Source organism: Corvus kubaryi, unplaced genomic scaffold (assembly GCF_017639235.1).
Source record: "Corvus kubaryi isolate FWS band 111438036 unplaced genomic scaffold, C.kubaryi_AGA036_p1.0 37392, whole genome shotgun sequence".
NCBI classification, from domain to species: domain Eukaryota; kingdom Metazoa; phylum Chordata; class Aves; order Passeriformes; family Corvidae; genus Corvus; species Corvus kubaryi.
The window spans coordinates 5,342,353-5,360,456 of NW_024581131.1; the positions used below are offsets into that span (position 1 = coordinate 5,342,353).

Below are 18,104 nucleotides of genomic sequence, written 5' to 3' on the forward strand. Positions count from 1 at the left end.
TCAAAAGGCTCGAAAGTTCCTTCTTCTCTTCCTCTAGCCCCTTCCATAAAAATGTTGCATGCAGAGCAGTGTCTCTTGGGTCCCTCATTCTCTTGAGCAGAGTAAACAGACCTCCCGTGCAGCGACAAATGAACAACAAACAGAGGGAGAAGAAGAAAAAAAAATCTTGCTGCCAACTCGAAGATTTTTTCTTGGCATGCTTAATTAAAAAAAAAAAAAATGTGCAAGCTATGCCCCAAGGGTGACCCTGCATAAAGGCAGCTCCAGTGTCTGCCATTTTCCCCTCAGATCACCACAGACACCCCATCCCTTCCTGTGCTCTTACCCTGATGCATATGCACACATACAGAGCCCTACAAATCCTGGCATTCAGACAGCTTTTTCTTTTTCAAGCATGCCAAAACAAGCTCAGCTCCTAAATCCCTTTTAGAATTTGGGCTTGTGTGGAAATGTGTTTGCCTCCATCCTATGTTTATTTTCTTTTGTTTTCAGGTTTGTTAGCCCAAGGGCAAATGTTGATCCTAGCACCAGTTTTGGGGTTGGATTTTGTTTTGGTTTTGGTTGGTTTTTTTTTTGTATTTATCTTTCAATCAAGTGTTCCTCCTTGCAAGGATAAACAGGATGTTTAGAGACTTTGGGTATGATGACCAGTCTTTGACAGCTGTTGTGAGACACCACACACTGGGTTTGCCATGTGTGCAAGCGCTGGCACAGCTCAATCTGCAGCAGGCTCTCTTTGTGACCTAAGAAACCTTCAACAGCTCTGTGTTTTCAGTGCAGGCTCACAAGAAATGCACCACACAGACATGATCCAGAACAACTCCCTGGCTTCTCCCTCCATTTAGGAGCATAACACCTGCCCACCCCCCAGCCATTCCCTTTCTAGTCTGCTCATTTCAGTTGTTTAGCTACACTAAACTATGCTCTGCCTCTGAGAAATTTTTCTTTTCCAGGTGCATACAGACAGACAAGAATCAAAATACTTCTAAATCACAAATCAACAGAGGGAGTTTCCCAAGCCTTTTTTTAGGAATGGAAGTTTTCCAAGCCTTGAATCACTGACATTGGTCTGACTCCTAAAACAAGAACTTTGGAAAATGAAACACAGATAGCACTAAGGGCCAGATCCCAAGCAAGACCTACCTGACTAGAACACCATGTGTGACCTCTCCCACATCCCACTCACCACAGAAGAAAATACACCGCCTAATTCTGCACCGTGCAAATTCTCCAAAATCTTAATCACTTTTTATTTGCAGCATTTTCTAACAGTGGAAGGCAGGAAAGGTTAAGGGACCGATAATTAGTGCTGTAAGAGACTGATAATTAGTCCTGTTTTGTAATTAAAAGCAATTAGTTTCACACCAGGCCCTGATTACTGTGTTCTCAAGCCACAGAATAAGTGACTGTGATATATTTCCCAAATTCTGCAAGCTGGGTGTGTCTGCAACAGCAGCACACACTTTGATAAGCCATACTATACACAAAGAGCTAAATGCTGTCTAAACAGTCATAAATCACTTCAGAAGAAATGGCTCAAACCACTATGTCATCTTATCTAGTCTAAAACCTTTTGCATTTAAAGAAAATAATATTTACAGAAATTACCTCTCTTTTCTACAAACACATGATTCCTGAGCAGCTATGCTCAGTTTTTCCCATTACAACTACTTTGTGTAATTCACAGGACAAATGACAACATGTTGGTGACTTTCATGCCATTTGGGCCCAGCTTATTCAAGGAAAATGACTTGGTCCTGCAATGTTTCATGTTTCAAACTTGAATGTTTCAAGTTCAAGCCTTGAAATCTATTCCAGGTAACATTCAACCACAAGCTTCTGGCCTATGCACAGAAAGTACAGCATGAAATTTTATGGTGTGTGTCATTCAGGAGGTCAAAAGGGATTATCACAATATTCCTTTTTAGCCATGGTACCTACGAGCCTTGGCATAAAAACCGCCCTGGAAAGGCATTCTCAGACAACTGCTTTAAATTGGACTCTGAGCAATCCTTGAACTCTAGCTCAGGAGAAAGCAGCATTGTCAAGATAACGGTTTTACAGCTTTCAGTCCTCCCAGGAAAAATAGTGCTTGCTTTGTGTACCTTTCCCTGTTGCACGCACTGAGCAGACGTCCTCTACCCAACCCTCACCGCTCTCTGCGAGCCGTTCCACAAACACGCCGGGGCTGAAGAAGCAATAGTCTGTCCAACAACCCGAAAATTCAAATAAGTAAAATAGTTCTCCTGAAATAAAAACCCCAACTTTGATGTCATTGGGATAACCTGGAAGGAGCAGGAATTCCCCAGCCATGAAGACATTTTCCACAGCAAATCCACTTTGGATAAAGTAAACCAAATTTTCCTACTGCTTCATTCATTCAGCACTGCTAATGGCAGTGGGTCAAGAGTAGATCAAATCATTTAATACATGTTTCTGTCACCAGATGCATAATTTGGGGGTGCCAGTATGGGAGCAGGTGTCAGAAACTCTGGACTACCCATTCTCAGGCATGTTCAGCCATGACAGCCAGGCATCTATGCTCCCTGTGCTTCACCTTTCCTTTGCCCAGAACAAGAATATTTGTTAAAGGGATTAGCACACACCTTTTCTGGAATCTACCACAAAGTTGTACTCACTTCTTTCCTGTAATTTAGCCTTTTCTCTTTTCTCTGACAAACAGGGAATGACGGCCAGGACTGCAAAACTGATGCCACCGGATGTGCAGGTCACACCTAAGCTTTAACACAGTGCTGTCCCTTGGGGGTCTGTACTGGGACCAGTTCTGTTCAGCATCTTCATCAGTGACATAAACTGACCAAGTGCACCCATGGCAAGTTTGCAGACAAAACCAAGCTGAGAGATTCATTGACACACCTGAGGGACAGGACGCCATTCAGAGGGACCTGGACAAGATCAAGAAGTGGGCCCATGGGAACCTTGTGAGATTCAGCCAAGCCAGGTGCAAGGTCCTGAGCTGGGGCATGAAGATGATTAGAAGGATGGAACACCTCTCCTGTGAGGAATGGCTGAGAGAGTTGGGGTTGTTCAGCCTGGAGAAGACTCTGTGGAGACCTTATTGCAGTCTTCCAGTACTGAAAGGGGGCCTGTAAGAAAGATGGGGACAGATTTTTTAGCAGGATCGGGTGCAATAGGACCAAGGATAACAGTTTGAAACTAAAAGAGGGTCAATGTAGATTAGATATGAGGAAGCAAATTTTTACATGTACAGTAAAACACTGGGACAGGTTTCCCAGAGAGATGGTAGACACCCCATTCCTAGAAACATTCAAGGACAGGTTGGACTGGGCTCTGAGCAACCTGATTTAGTTGAAGACGTCCCTGCTCATTGCAAGACTGATGGACTAGATGATTTTTAAAGGTCCCTTCCAATGCAAACGATTCTATGATTCTATAATCTGGGTAACACAGAAGATAAAGCTACCACAGCTCTATGTCTAACCACTTACCAGCTGTGCTGCACCCTCTGAGGTCACATAGTAAGGCTCAGGTGATGACAAATGGTTACAAGACTCAGTAATTTTGTTATCTGCAGGAACCTGTCCCTAGTACCCACCAGAGCCCTACCTACAACACAAACCTCATTTCTAAGGTGTAATGTTAGGGGAGTCACTTAGATAGTCACCTCTGCACTGTCTCTGCAATTCATTTTGGTTTCAAAAAAACCAGAAGCAATTGTGTGCTCCCTCTGAAGGGTCCTGGTATTGCTGGGACAGCGCTCATCATAGCTGGATGGTATTGCTGGGATAGCACTCACTCAGCATAGCCAGATACCTTTCTCCACCAGCCCGGCCAGCGCATCCCACCGCACATCTGCCAGCTGTTCCAGCACTTCACTCTCTTTGGGGGGTTGCACACGTTCGGAGAGGAAAGAAACTGCGTTCAACGTCTCCCCTGTACGTCAGAGAAAGCAGCAGCTGCAGAGCTGTGCACGCCAAGTGCAGGACGTGGCTCCTCCTGCACCTCAGTGAACATCACTCTTCAACCAAGTCATTACTCTGGTCCTTGGAGAAGTTATTCACGTGTATATCCACATCCTTGGCCCACAGGTATGGCCCCTGACATGGCCAAGGACAGCTCAACACCTCTGACAGCAGGGCTAGATGTGACTTCATAGGAGCTGCTGATCCTTTACATCACCCGAAACAAACATCAAGATGTGCTGGAAGGAGCACAGTACATTGAACAAAACTCACAAAAAACTCTGAGTCCCTGTCCTAGTTTCAGAACTCATTTGCTGTACTTCTTTCCGGTACCTCTGATACAATCTGCGCTTTCATGTTAAAGAATCATCTCTGTTATCTTTTAGCCCACCTGTACATCTTGGGAGACGGCATTTGGGAAGCACTGAAGCACCAGATCATATTAACCACTAGCACTTCCTCAGAAACACTGCTCAACAAGGGACTGGGAAAGACTCGAGATCTTTTTAATCCCACTTCCATGGCAATCGGGAGCATTAAAGCAAAATAATGTTGAGTCAGGGACTTGGACTTTTCTTTTTTTTTAACCTTACCTTAACTTCACAGGAACACTGTTTTAGAGGTAGCTGGTAGCATCAAGGAATGAGTCCCTACCCAATAACAGTGGCTTGGAACTAGGTGATCTTTTAGGACCCTTCCAACTCAAACCTTTCTACATGATTACACAATTGCTCTCTTACACAGCTTGAGTATCTGCCAGAATTTGGTTACAGCAACTTCATACAGATACAGGTGTATTTGTATCTGTTTCCTCTCTTTTGTGCCACTCTAGACAGAAACCTGCCTTGAACATGAGCTAGGAATTAGTTGCCCATGGAGAAAACAGAGTAGCAATGCATGGTAGACCTACACAGGGGCTTTTGGTACTCACTAAGCCTAGAGCACATTTGGGACTGCAAATAAATTTCACTCATCTGGGGTCCTCAACATCAGTACAGAAGCTGGCAACTCCAACATGTCCTGACCATTAACAGGGAAGGCAGAGGTTGATGGTTAAATCTATCTTTACTGTTACACCTAACGCATCTAATACTGCTTCATTCATCCAGAACTAACATACCTGACTGTTTGCTTGCTCAAGGCTGACCAACGAGTTAGGAAGACACATGGCAGCCCTAGGTGAGCCCTTTCTATCTTAACCACGGTAAAAAAGATGGAGTTACCTGCATTGGAGATAACCACAAAGGAAAGTGAAGAAAAAATACCAAACTCCATAATATTATATTGAAGGAACAAAGCCCAAGTTGCAATATAGGTCGTCTCCATACTTACCTGTGAGTTTGAGAAACAGCCCCTTTAAAACAAAGGAGGGGTGAGGAGGAGGCTGTGTACAGCAGAGACCCTTGCACCCAAATTCAGTCACCCTACTTTAAAACTGCAGGCAGCTCCAGATTTAACCTGGAGTTTTACATGTCACTACAAAACTCCGGAAACGTTGCCTTTGCAGATACGCCAAACATATGAACTGTTTTCAGTGAAGTCAGTATTTTTCCACATCTACTATTGTAACTCTGCTGGCAGGCTGGGAGTAGCAAATCCTCCCTTATCTCCCTCCTCTCTAAGAGCATCTCTCTGTTAAAGTACCAGCTAACTTAGATCATACACGATCCCCCTTGGAAAGTGGACAAAGAGGGGGGTGTAAACAACAAACCACAGAAGGACGTGGACTGTTGTGCACAAGGGAAGTAGCAGGGAGAAAGAGGTGACTAATGAATAGAAGGGGGTACGTAAAATCCTACTTGGATTGACTCTCTGGAGAACAGCTGTTTCCTTGTAAACATCTTGCTAGCTGTCCAAACAAGAAGTTCAGACACAGAACAATAAAGGAGTGCACCCAGGTAGAAGCACTGAAGGCATGGGCTCATTCACTACCCTGCCAATTGCTCCAAGCGGCAGAACTCAAAAGCCAGGGAAACATTAGCGATACATTTAACCCTGAGTGTGCTGAGTTGTAGCAAACAGCCTGCAAAAATACCCTTCTCCATCTGTGAAGTCCTTCCCAGCCCTCCTTTTCCCCCACTATTTCTGACACAACAGCAGAGCACATTACTTGACTAAGGAAAAGAGGAAATATCCTCATCAGAGCAAGGAGAAACAGCCACAGAGCCAAGAAATGAAAACACTGAACGTGGCAGCCCAGGCAGCCTAAAAACGTTCTACCAGTGCCCTGGCATCAGCAACTTGGAAGTAGAGGGAGTTACACCAGAAAAACAGTCTTTTTATTAGTCCTCAGCACAAAACAGGCTACACTGGCAGGAGCATTTCCATGCCAATACAACTGTGTCCACAGAGGACACTTGCCAGCACTGCAAGGTAGCTGAGGAGAGGGGAAGGAATACCAGCACAACCATGCCAGTAAACATTCCTACAGCAGGCTGGTCACAGAAGGCAGCTACCTGCACTGCACAACAGCAAGCAGAGACACACACCACCTTTGTCTGTTCCTTGATGCTTAAGGGGATCAAACACATATGTGCCCAGTCACAAATGTGTCCTATAAACCCTGTCCCCAAAATGCCACATGACTGTTACAAGAGTACAATAAGACCACGTGCATTTCTCCAGGAAAGGAGGGGTCACTGCAAGGAAGGCAATAGGATAAGCAGGACAGTAACTGACAATAAGGGCACCCTACACCCTGAGCCTATAGCCCAGTTGTCTACACTTTCATGTTCACCTCTGACTAACCTATCTTGACTTCATACATTCTAGTCCATACAAACTGCACATATCCTAGGAAATCAAATCCCTCCTATTTCTACTCAAAACAACCCGCAGCAGCACGAAGAAGGTAAACATAATGACACTCTCATAGTCAGAAATGACAACAAGGAATTCTACATTTTAGAAACAGTCCACAAGTTCACAGAAAAGACCTGGTGCAGTTAGATTTATTTTACCTTTTTATTTCTTCAGGGCCATTTTGTTGTAGTCAAGCACAAACAGCCAGAAAAAAGACATGCTAGCAAGGGCTGCACAAGACTAAACATTCAGTCATTACGAGAAGGGAAGAGTGCAAGTTGTGCTAATCAAAATCCCTCTGAGCCTAAAGGAAGGCAGCTGGCTTGTTGCATCAAAGTCCAAACCAATCAGGGACTCCACCTCGTCTGGGGTCACCTTCCTGCTTCTGCTTCTCTTTCTCCATATATTTATCCCTGAAGTCATCCAAAGAGCGAGTTTCTGGGTCTTGTTCTTTCTCTGGAAATAGGTTGGGAAACTGAAAGGTTTGTCCTTGGCCCTAAAGAGAAAACAAATGGTCAGAGAGACATTCCAGCCTTTCTGCAGTAGCTATGATGCATACACTTACAGTGAAAGACCACCCTGAATTTCCAGCTAGTGCAAAATGGTACCTCGTGACCTCCCAAAATCCCTTTCCACCCATGTCCCCAAGATACATGTACATCCCTTCTCCTCAAAAGCTAACTTTCAGCCTCTCCTCTTCTGTGTGCTACTTAAGATACTGACATGTTGGTTTTTTTTACAGATGAATGATCAGGAGATGGACATCTCTTCAAAGACTTTGAACCAGCTCAGAGATGTTGTGTGAGTCATACAGTAAAAACAAGATGAGCAAAATAAGGGATTTTGTTAAAGTAACAGCACCAGGGAATACACAGTGGAGCAGGCATTCATTATGTTAACACTCAGGATATGAGTAGTGGTTGTAGTTGTTTAGATCTCAGCTAAGGATAAGAGAGAGCCTAGCAGCTGTTATTGTAGGGTGTAATGTGGGAATACAGAATAACAGATATCAGAGGTCTCTTATCAACAGACATAAAGACTATGGTGTAAAACAATTACAGTGGGAACAATCTGTCTAATATATCACTAATGAGATTAAAGTGATTACATCTGCATCAGTCATTCTGCCTAACAGACAAGTCATTTTAGTGAAACATCATCATCAGATCTGCGTCTCCCACTTGGAAAATAAACATTTGCTTGGTCTCTGGTTTTTATCTAACAGCAGGAAACCATTTTTCTGTGGAAATGTACTATTCTATTAACATTACCTACTTATTTTTAGTGGCGTTTGCTCTAAGCAGAGCTTCATTAAACTCAACAATATCAGCCCTTCCATTCTATATGGGACCTTGCATAATAAAACTTGTAACTGGTCACCCATAACTCTGAAATTACTCTCCAAAACACTTACAAACATTACCATGCACTAACTTCTTTGGCAGCTTTCTGCATACAGAAATCTCAAGAAAAGCATTTAACTGCTTCAGATGAAAACAGGTGGGTTTGGCTTTTTTTCAGATCAGTCAGTCTTTAAATTTATGCAGTAAATATAACCAAACAAAAGGCTCAGTTATGAAATGGTTCCACAAAGGACATGAAAGGAGCCTTCCCTGACATAACTACCTACACTGCATTTTGGGATCAGAAATATGACATAAATAAATCCAAGAGAACCATCACCACATCCCTGACCCAGCTGAATGTGTGCTATGTTTCATTTAATCATATACAGTCAACCTGGCAAATAACAGGTGTGAAAAAATCTAAACCTCATATGCTTTGGAGAGAAAAAAGCATGACTTATCCCAGATGAGATTATCCAGACTGGAATCTACAAAATACCAACTCTACACAGCAATGCTCCAGTTGTTTTTGTAGCGCATACTTCTTGGGGGTTTCCTAAGAGCCTGACCATACTACAAAAACAACAAGGGAGCTGCTGTGTACATTGCTTTTTCCTTGATTCTAGCCTGGATAAGCTCAACTGGAACATATCAAGGTTTTCCTTTCCACTGGTGTACTCTGGGGTTTCAGCTCTTTTGTACCTTATAATTACCAACAGGTATCCTTCTAACAGCTGTCCTTTGACAGCTAAAGCACAGTCCCATTTCGTGGCACAGAAAGAAACTGGCCTTACCAGGGTCCTTGAGCAAGCCCAAAGCTGCAGCCTACTAAACCTCTTCCTGTAGCAGGATCAGCAACAAGCACCCTTGAGGCCAAGCGCTGCCCAGGATTTTAGCACACTGAAGCATTTGGGAAAGAATTTGGTAGTATTACAAAAAATTGCTGTGTTTTAACTGTGCTGTGGGCAGGTCACTCAGCCCTGTGGTACCTACAGAACAGACAGGGCCCATACTAAAGACCTGCCTGCCCTGGAGAGGAAGCCATTTTAGTTAAACAAGTCAGAAAACAACTCGGGCTAACATGGTAGGCACACCACCTCCACTGAAAATCTGAGAACTATTTATACTGGTAACAGTGTAGTAAGGGACTGCTCTTGTTATCCAGCACTTTCATTCTGGTATGCTTCCAGGACCAATGCATTTCCCTTATTGGAGAATGAAGGAAAGCTGTCCCTAAAGCATACTAACAACATCCATGGTAATTCGCTAAGCATTGCAAAACAGTTATTATTTTAAAAAGAGGGAAGAAAACAAAAAAAGATACACACAGAGGCTGTAGCAAAACCAGACAAACCTTTAAGCTGTTTATCAAAGTGCTCACAGTTCCCATTTCAAGGCTGGTGAAAGTCAAATATTGAGCTGAAAATGTCAATCTGTATCTGGAGTCTTTTAATAAATCAAATCAGCACAGACAAGTTGGCTCTTTCCAGCTCTTGTTTTGTGAAGAAATTCTGATTTTGGCTGGCAGCCAAACACGATTCGAAACAGCCAAGACATTACACCCTGAGAACTGAAGGTTGATAAATCTTAAGTAACAATACTCTGCAGTAATACTGCACTGTAAGGCTCTGGAGTGATGAAAACTGTATGAAAAATAGCTGTTGTGCATGCTCAGTAGCTAGTTTTCAGAAGAAGCCTGTATCTTGGGTATTTCAAAATTTAAAAAATACCAAAAGGCATCAACTTACATAAAGGATTGTTAGGCTGTCCAGGCATATTTACACTCAGTGCATCTTCCACACAATGCCAGAGGCTACTGAGGTTCAAGCTCATATGCCAACTCCTCAAAAAAATGCCTACCAAAGGAACAGAGGGATTGTCACTCCTTTACACAGTGCTGCTTTTTCTTACACTTTTTCTTTGCAAAAGTTTTCCCTATTGCTATACAGCAACCATTTGACAACCATATGATAGATGCATCCTCAGAATGAAATCCTCATTGGAATAAAGCAAACGATTTTTACCAAGTTCATCGGCGTTTATCTGGTTTACAAACTGCTAGAACATGAAGTGCTGGCATATCCAACCGGAAAGGAAGATTCTGGCTTACTTGAAAACCTTGCATTTGTTAACCGATTTACCTTTTGCAAGCTATTTATCCTTTTAATTGCTGAATTACTGAAATTCTCATGAGCTGAAGTAACCTCTAAAAAGGCCAGAACTTGCTTCTACTTTAGGACTTCTGCCAGCATAATTACCTTAGAAGCACAGAGAAAGGGGGAGAAGATAACACCACTTTTCTACTCAACATAGCTGTGCTAAAAGAAAATCCTGTAAAAAAGACAGACACTGGAAAAAAAGTAATTTTGCTCAGATAACTCAGTCTGTCTTGGAACTGGGTGGTGCACTGACAGCAAAAGATCTTTTTCATCAATGTGAAGTGATCCCCTAATACTCTGGAATTTGTTAGGATAAGCTCTACCACAATGTGCTCACCTCACTCTCAAGTGAAGCCTTATAATTCTAAAAAGAAAAGATCAAAGACCCCCCAAACAAAGCAAATCAGAGAGGTGGCATCGAACACCTAAAAAAATAAAGGCCACATGATGATTTTACACATTGCTCTTCTCAGTTTGGGGTCTTCCCAGAGACCTCCCTTTTTCCTACAAATTCTAAAGTTATGCACAAGTGAGATGCGTGGTCCAGTGCTCAGATAACAGAAACGGGACCCACTAAACTTCTACTCTTGCACAACTCTAATTCTCAATTCAGCATTACCTGAATGTAGAAGTGAGTTACATACAAGGCCTTATGAGGATTCATTTGTTAAATGCTAATAACATCCTTTACAATAAAAAGTGATCATAGCATCAAACATTTTTTTCCCTTTAGATTTCAAGCCTTCATCTTTAGAAAGGGTAAAAACACACCTTGTTCTTTGAGTCTGTCTAAGGAGTTATCACATGGAGTGGTATGAATTGCCTCCATTCATTTTAATGAGAGGTTAAGTGACCATAATTAGGCCTATGAAGTCAAGTGCTGGCCTTTCCACTGCTGAGCCTCATGTCAGAAAACTGCTGGGAGGATTATCCAGCACAAATTCACTTATACTTCTCTGACCTTTGTGTCCCCTGAAAAGTTTAGAAATGGAAGGTCAGCACAGATATTATTGTGCAGTAATGATGCAGCAAACACCGATCCTGTAAACAACTCTGAGATCTTCTGGTTATTTGGATAACTGAAGCACTTATTACTGTCCTTCAGAATTAGCAGAAAAGTGATGTTTATCGTATCACTAACTACAAAAATGTTGGACTCCCAAAAGCACGGGATTCAGTCCAGCAGTAGCAGCAAACGCAGCTAAGTTTAATAATCCAGTGCATTTGAACAATTCTCCTGCTATTGCAGTGGTAACATCTGATGGCAAACAAATGGCAAAACAGCACAGAAAGCAACTTCAAAAATCCTCTCAGGAACAACACTACATATGGATCATCCAAGTTTCCTTGAATTCAAAAGACAACTGCTGTCACATCTGATGTGCAAATAGGTTAATTACTGTGCATGTACAGGATACTCTAAACGGGGGTTGAGGAGAAAGCATTTGCAAAAATGTTCCCACCAGTGCCATCATTCAAGCAGCTAAATAGGTGTTAGTCCTAACACTGACAAGGTCAGACTCCTTTTTACAGCCATCTCCACTAGATTTCTCAAAACAGGTTTAATTAAAAATAGGTCTAGAATCCAGAGGCTTGTCTACAGTTGTGCTCCCACGGGTACTAACACCTGTTAAGCTAAACCAGTGAGAACACTGAAGGAGGAGAAGGAGGGGATGTTGTTGTTTTTTTTTAATTTCCCTGCTGTTAATGCAACTGCAAAGTTTCCCACTGGCTTTTTCTTCTTTTTTTTTCTTTTCGTTATGATAATTATAGCGGTATTGGAATAAGGAGAAATGCTGCTGTATTACAGTTATTTTATCTAGTTTGCAAAGATATAAAACTTGGATTTAATTTTAAAAATAGAACAGTGTAGAAAAGTAGCATTTGATACACAGGGCCGTAAGTCTCTAACTTAAACCCTTCTCACTACATTCCAAAAGGGGGAAAAAGGCAAGCAGGCTCTGGAATGGCAAGATATTGTTGATCCACAGCCTTCTATGATTTGAGGTATTTTTTTAGTGTGAAAATATTATGCTTGGACACATCACATATTTGTCCAGTTACCGCCTGAGAATAAAGCAAACAGCTCTGAATCTCCAAGAAATAGTATTTGGAAAAGAAAGGACAACAATTCTTACATGTGGAACAGCTGGGGCACTAGTCTGACACCTAAGGGCATGTTGACTATGACTTCATATACCTTCCTCCTTTGAGACTCTTGCAGAAAGTCAATGGGTATGTGTGTTGCACAGGGAAACATAGGGTGATGTTTTATGAAGCAGGGAAACATAACCAGTCATGAGAATAAACTCAATTTCATTCAGGTAAACTGCACCACAGCCGCCACCAAGTCACACTGGAAAGAGCAATACTTCCACCTAGTGGGCAACAGAAAGATCAACCCAAGACCTTCCAAAAACACATCCATATTTTTCCAGTCATAAGCAGTTTTAACTTGAAACTGGATTAATGAGAGAAAACACAGCTGGTAAAAATGGTGGGAAAGCCCAGCTACTCTGACTCACAGCAGATGCAAACTAATTCTCATGAAAATAAGGATTTTACAGTGGTTAGCAAAGACTTTCCTAAATTAGGCAGATATTAACAATGGACTGCATGGGGCCTGTAATGGCCTGATCACACCATGAATGAGAACGAAGGCAAACCCTTTAGATTCAGAAATGACACTGGGTTTCTGGCTTCACCCACTGTTTAAAGTTGGTGTGAACACAGAGCTGGGAGCTCACTGTGTGAGACATCAGAGCCAGTGATGAAAAGCAACAAACAAAAGGAAAAAGAGAAAGGGGGAGGAATAAAGAAACCTAAATGTTAATGGAATTAACAGACCACAAAAACAATAGGAAAAAAAAGAGACCAGAGAGCAGGAATGAGGTGAGGAAAAAACACAGAGACCAAGCTTCACTGGCAAGAGTTTAGCAAATGGTCAGGATTCCCTCCCTTGACATGAAAAACACCACCAAAAACTGGTCCCCGACCCTGCTCATGGGAGAGATGGAAAACATGGCATTCCTTAAGAACTTATTATGGCAACTGCAGTATAAGGCAATAAGGGACTCTTGCTGTCCCACGTACTAAGAGCCCTCAGCCACAGTGTAGCAGGGCTCCATGCATCGCCCAGGGGACAAAACGGGAGGCTGGAGGAACGAACAAACTACTCCTGCCTCCAATACTGAGTTAGTTTAGGTAAATCTCCACACCTCTGCCGAGCAACCCTGAAGGTAATGGCTCCTATTCTAGGCTGAGAGGCTGAATGTGAAATAAATGCACAAAGGCACTGCCTTAAATGAGTGTCTTGCTTCAACACAGCAAAAGCATTCTGTTTGCCACTCCTTCCCCGAGTATACCAAAGCAGAGACTCTTCCTTGAAAAAGGAATGTGCGTTTTAGCCATCGTAATGTAAAATCCTCACAGAGATGAGGCTGCCTTTAACTTCAGCAGAATAAAACAAAGTTAGTCCTCATCTAAATACAACTGTTACTTCCTAGTATCATTACGCTGTTCTTTTAAATTAGGTAAGGGCTGTCTAGAAAAACACACCGTCCTCACTTTTCTTTCTATTCCCCTTCCCAGAAGGGGCTTAGGAAAAAAGCTTCAAAGCATATTTAAACTTTGAAATATTAAAAATCAGATTTCCCATTGTTTTTGCCTCTTGAGTTTGACCCCAAGTCCATATGAAGTCTTAGCCAGTCTTTAAGATAACAGAGTGTTCCCCCAACACTGAATCCTTGTCCCAAGACAGATTTTGAGCTTATGGTGTTACAACCATAAATAGCATCTCTTTAACGTAATTTTGGTATGTGAAGGGTTTTTTTGTCACTGGTTGCACTTCTTTTTTGCATAAAGACAGGTAAGCCCAAGAGAAGTCTAAACTATAATGTGCTCCTGTTATGAAAGAAATTTATAAGAACATGAAGCTCCTTTTCCACTGGGCAACCAATGTATGTTTCAGAGCCCAGTTCAGCCACAAAGCACGCTTGTTTAGACATGACTAAAGGCTCTCCAAGGAATAAGCCTTAGTCTTCTCTGAAATTCAAAGACCTTTAATAAGAAGTTCCCTGCCCTCACAATATATTCTTTCACTTACTGGACATTTCAGCAATCAACCACACAAGTCGTGAACCTTCCAGCACACAGAGTACAGGGTCAGCATGAAACTCTCTGGCAAAGCAGCACCCGATGACATCAGACCACAACCTACAGACAGACCTCAAACCAACATGGGGCTTGAAAAACTAACCATTTGCTTGAAATTGATCTTTAGACCAAGTCGTTTAAACCTCTTTACATTGTGGAATGTGTTAAAGAAACTGTCATTATTAGAGGATTGGCAGAAATACTCAGCCAACCAGGACAACTCACTGGCCATTACTTTCAGCTTGGCTGGTTAACAGTCCCTTTCTCTTCCCTCACAAACATCCATGTTAACTCACCAGCTGTACATAGGCGACCTTGTAATCTGGCTTCTTCACTCTCTGATTCCTGTGATTCCTCTTGTTGTTTGCACCTGCAGAAATGAAGAGAATCCCACCTTTTACTTCCCAGGACTTCCAAGTTCTCCAAAGCAAGGCCAAACTGAAGAGGGGACTTGCTGAGTTCTGATTTATTGTTAAGAGAAATACTCTTCCTTCACTGCCAGCACAACACCACAGTTATTAAAATGTCCTGAAACTCTGGACAATGCTCTCCTCGTTTACAAGCAGAGAACCAAGGCACCACCAGCCTGCTGCCATTGTGCCTTCACGCCACACACAAAGTCTGCAAAGAAGCAAGGAGAAAAGTCTCCCAAGCAGGGGCCAGGGGTGATAAATTGTCCTCCCAACATCCAAAGCTTCAGGAAGACAAGGAGAAAATGACCACTAAACAGCCTTAAACTTGACAATTTTTACTATTCAGCTGATGAGCTGGATCTACTGTTTATACACCAGGAAATTATACTCCACATCCCAACAAACCAATGCACCTCAACCGTCTCCAAGGATGCTGGTCACAACTGAAGTGGGATGTACAACTTATCCACTTCAGATTAGGCAGACATTAAAGCTCTCAATTTATTAGGCATTCTAACCCTCTTTTATTCCTGACTATTCCTTTTATTCCCTTAAAATCAGCAGTGAGGGACAAAATGGTTATAAGGACAAGCATGAATATTTTTCAGTGCTGTTTGGAACTATATGTGTTTGGTATTTATGACTTAATTTAATTCTGTTTTTCACACAAGCATATTACAGATGATACTTCCAGGTTTTTTCTTCCTTTATAGGTTCTGAGTTTTACAACCTTATTTTGAAGCTTTTTCTTTCATCCTCCATTTTTCACTCCTACAGGTCTTTTTTCCTATTCTTTTTAAAATCATCCTTAACCTTACCATTATAAACACGTAAGTCCTTTCTTAGAGTCACTGCATGAAAAAATGAAAAACCCAGCTATCAAAGATGTCCTAAGCAAGTTACTCTCCACTCAATAATTACACTGCCTGGTGATCAAAAATGTAAATTAACATGAAAAAAAAATGAAAAATATTCCTGACTGCACCCAAACTGCTGTCAGAGAAGCTCTGGGGAAGGAAGCATTCATAGGTAAAGGTGACATTATCTAAATTTGGCCTATTTCAGTTAGAAGTTCGTCCCTCTGCTCCAACTCAAGAGCTCAGCATAAGTTAAACTAGGAACGTTTTTCCTTTTTCTCTTGGGTTAGTTTTTTGTTGGGTTTTTGGTGGGTTTTGATGGGGATCTGGGCAGTTTGTTGTTGTTGTTGTTGTTTCGAGGGGTTGTACAAGAGAAAAAACAGAAGAGGAAATATTCAAGTCTGTAGCAGAAATGTGGTAACAACAGGTGATAAAAACCTGAAAACTTGTCAAGATGTTTTTCTGACATTATCTACTGGTCCAACAAAGTATTTTTCTTTGCTCTACAAACTTTGCCTATTGTTAGACCATAACACCTCCTGCAAGCTAATCTCAGCTCATTTTTTAAATGCAGGCTACAGCTGAAATTGTTTAATTACTACTTTCATTCAAACACGTGAAGCAGTTCCTTCTGAAGGGAGACACCCACTGGTCTTCAAGGAGAAACAGTACCAACTACAAAAGCACAAGCTAGATAACTGTCAGGATGATTAGCCTTTTTAAATTCAGATTCTTCTTTTTAGAGTGAAACTTACACCATAATTTCATCAAAGCGTTCCAATATGAAGTGGTGTACATTCATTTGAAGGGATGAATAAACAACTAAGCTAACAGACATCACCAGGTAAGCACCTGGAAACACTGGAACCAAAGCCTGTTGAAATCTAACAGACTTTTTGAAAGGTAAAGTCTACTCTGTCTGTGCAGGGATGCTGTATTCATCCCTTTAGATTACTCTGCTGCACTTACCATACTGTATCCTGGTCCTCACAGCAGCTACTGGCACATTGTATATTCTTTCAAGGTAATTCCTGATATCCAATTTTGTCATTCTAGGCAATGAAAAATCATTTTGGGGAAAGAAAGAGAGAAAAAAAAAGTGTAAATATTTAAATACAATAAACTAGAGACTGTTTAATACCGTGGAATAAATGTCTTCTTGTTTTAACCAAGACAGATTTACTACATGGAAGTATAAACTCAGCCTAGACCACACACTGCTATAGCGATTTATGATTCATAAACTGCAACAATTGTCAAATATTTTATCCTCTGTAGCCTCAACATTCAAAATGCCAAGTATATGCTGTGTTCAGCAGGCTTTCTCACTGCCCAACCTGAGACACCTTTCTTTATTCTGAGTAGGAGCTGCTGATCTTACCAAAACCTCCTACAGGCTTGTGGGCTCTCATGGGTGCCAGCAGACTGGTCAGGCTGAAAGAGTCCTGACAAGTAACTGGATACCACCTTGCTTACTCTGGATCAAATTCATAAGCACTTCCTCCTTCCTTAGCCCGTCCCTGGGAAGGCTGAGCCTCACTAACACTCGGGGAGAGGAGCCACGCAAAGCTGGTCATTAAATCAATGCCCTCGCCGCCCTCTGCAAGGTCTCCCTGATGCAAAAGCCCCTTCCCTGTCCCGGCACGCGGCCCTCCCAGCCCTCAGCCCACAAGCCCAGCTGCCGTGCCCGCACTCACTCCATGGAGACGCGGAACTGGACGGTGTCCTCGGGCTGGGGCACGCCGGGCCGCACCGCCAGCATGAAGAAGTTGGGACGGAAGATCCGCAGCTGCGGGCCGCCCCTCTGGAACAGCGGGTACCTGCGGGGACACGCCTCCGCTCACTGACCGGCCGGCCCCCCACCCCGCTGCCCCGACCGAGCCCCGCCGCACGCCGCCGGCCCCCATCCCAGCGCCCCGCCGCCCGCCCCGCTCACACGGCCCTCCTGCCGCCCGCCGCCATGGCCGAGCCCCGCGGAAGCGGCGGCGCCAGAGCGGCCCCGGCGGGGCGGTGGCGGCGGCTGCGCCCCCTGCTGGCGCGGAGGAGCGCGGCGCGGCAGTGTGAGGAGCGCGGGGAGGGGCGCAGGACGGGAAGGGGACACGGGGCGAGGAGGGACCCTCGGAGGAGCCGCGGGGTGCTGTGCCCAGCCCTGGTCTCCTCAGCACAGGAAAGACAAGGAGCTACCAGAGACGGTCCAGCAGAAGGTCATGCAGAGGAGGAGGGGTCTAGAGCATCCCTCTGAGGAGACACGGTGGGAGCTGGGCCTGTTTAGTCTGGAGATGAGGAGACTCACAGGGGATCCCATTATTGCATACAAATATCTCAAAGGAGGGTGCCAGGACTCTTTTCAGTGCTGCTCAGCGACAGGACAAGGAGCAATGGCCATAAACTAAAACACAAGAAGTTCCACCTCAGCATGAGGAAGAAC

The 18,104-nt window shown here is 43.2% G+C and overlaps 1 protein-coding gene across 1 annotated transcript; it reads right to left on the bottom strand.

The window, feature by feature from the left end:
- Positions 1–6,879: 6,879 nt before the first annotated feature.
- Positions 6,880–17,691, bottom strand: MRPL23 (mitochondrial ribosomal protein L23). The gene is made up of 5 exons (XM_042038637.1): positions 17,613–17,691; positions 17,374–17,496; positions 16,646–16,728; positions 14,703–14,776; positions 6,880–7,242 (listed from the first exon to the last, which is right to left on the bottom strand). The coding sequence occupies exons 1-5, from the start codon at positions 17,636–17,638 to the stop codon at positions 7,078–7,080; spliced, it is 471 nt and encodes a 156-aa protein (XP_041894571.1). The 5' UTR covers positions 17,639–17,691; the 3' UTR covers positions 6,880–7,077.
- Between the last annotated feature and the right edge of the window lie 413 nt (positions 17,692–18,104).